Raw genomic sequence first — 1,806 nt, 5'->3', positions numbered from 1 at the left:
CAGAGGTTGCAGTGAGCTGAGATCGTGTCACTGCACTCCAGCCTAGGTGACAGAGAGAGACTCCATCTCAAAAAAAAAAAAGAATATAACTTTTATATCATGCATCCTCCCTTTCAAACAGCCATGATTCACCATTTACTTCCCATGTTTCCACAAGTAAGCAACACATTCCCATTTTATGCTCCATAAATATTCTCTGGTGGCATGTTTTATATATTTGTTGTTAATAAAAATAATAATAGATAAGGGCCCTTATATCTTTAACTTGCCTTCTTTTTTTCAGGGTGTCACTGACCTTTATATGTCTTCTTTCAAAAGGACTTTTTAAAAAGTTTTCCCTAATTCTCTAAAGACCCACTGAAATGTTCTCCACAGTGCTTGGATACCTGACACTGAGGTGGAATACTGGAATTGTGTGTTAAACGTGTTTTTCTTCTAGTAGTAAAACAGCATAAGGGAGCTAGCTCCCTGAAAAACCTTACAGGTTTACATGAATTAATTTAAGGAGCTTATCCTATTCCACTCTACACTCGGGGCAACCATAATTGCAGTCGTTGAATGCATTGGGTGATAACGTCTCTCCTCAGCACTCTTCTCAGAGCCTTAGCTACATCTTTATTCCGGAGAGTATAAATCAGAGGATTCAACGTGGGGATAACGATGCTGTAGAACACAGAACCAACTTTGTCCTGCAATGGCGTGCGCTGGGACCTGGGTCTCATGTAGGAGAAGATGCAGGCACCGAACCAAAGGGAAACCACCATGAGGTGGGAGCTACAAGTGGCAAAGGCATTTCTCTTGCTCCCAGATGAACGCATCTGAATGACACTTCGAAGGATGAAGACATAGGATGTAGAAATCAGCAAGATGGGGAGGAGAAGAAGGAGGATGCTGCTGATGTACACTGTGGGCTCATACACAGTGATGTCGCCACACACCAGCTTCACAACAGCTGGGAACTCACAGTAGAAGTGGTAGACTTTCCGAGGCCCACAGAAAGGGAAGTGCATCAAGATCGCTGTGTGAATTAGGGAGTTCACGGATGCCCCCAACCATGACGTGACAACCATCATCAGTCCCACCCTCTTGCTCATGAGCACAGCATAGCGCAGTGGATGACAGATGGCAACATAGCGGTCATAGGACATGACAACTAAGAGAAAACACTCGGCACCACCCAGAGACAAATAGAGGAAGTGCTGGGTTGCACAGCCCACAAAGGAGATAGACTTCTTGCCAGATAGGTAGTTGGTAGCCATCTTAGGGATGGTTGTGGAGACATGAATCAGATCCATGAGGGAGAGCTGGCTGAGCAGGAAATACATTGGTGCATGAAGCTGGGGATCAATGCAGATGAGGAGAATGGTGAGGGTGTTGCCACTCACGGCAATCAGGAAGACCACCGTGGTCAAGGAGAAAAGGAAAAGGTGGGTAAGGGAGTCATCAAAGAGCCCCTCAAGGATGAAGTCTGCCAGAGAGGTCTGATTCCTCTGCCACCTTGTTCCCTTTCTCAGTCCCTGGGGTAACAGAGAGTGGAGATAAAGGGTGTGATTAGAAATACTGGGGTCCAGCATACCCGATGAAAAGCACCTTTTGATAGAAGACAGAACCTGTGAAAAAAAAAAGTTTCCATTTCTAATTATTCAACCTCTCTAATTACTGAAATAACCTTTATTTAAAAGAGAGCTTAAAAATCTGCCTTCACAAACATAATCACTCTGAAATTTCAGAATATCTAGACTCTATTATCAAACTTCAAGTCTCTTCTCGTTAAGAAAGATATATATGTGTGTGTATGTGTGATTG

The 1,806-nt window shown here is 43.7% G+C and overlaps 1 protein-coding gene across 1 annotated transcript; it reads right to left on the bottom strand.

Moving 5' to 3' along the window:
- Positions 1–524: 524 nt before the first annotated feature.
- On the bottom strand, positions 525–1,574 carry LOC105543752 (olfactory receptor 2AE1). Its single transcript, XM_011985830.1, has one exon. It carries the CDS (start codon positions 1,572–1,574, stop codon positions 525–527), a length of 1,050 nt encoding a protein of 349 aa, XP_011841220.1.
- Between the last annotated feature and the right edge of the window lie 232 nt (positions 1,575–1,806).

Source organism: Mandrillus leucophaeus, unplaced genomic scaffold (assembly GCF_000951045.1).
Source record: "Mandrillus leucophaeus isolate KB7577 unplaced genomic scaffold, Mleu.le_1.0 Scaffold29, whole genome shotgun sequence".
NCBI lineage: Eukaryota > Metazoa > Chordata > Mammalia > Primates > Cercopithecidae > Mandrillus > Mandrillus leucophaeus.
This window is presented reverse-complemented; position numbering and strand designations above follow the sequence as displayed.

What these genes read in the sequence shown, in the direction of transcription:
- LOC105543752 (XM_011985830.1), bottom strand. Translation starts at nt 1,574, where the DNA reads ATGCTGGACCCCAGTATTTCTAATCACACCCTTTATCTCCACTCTCTG.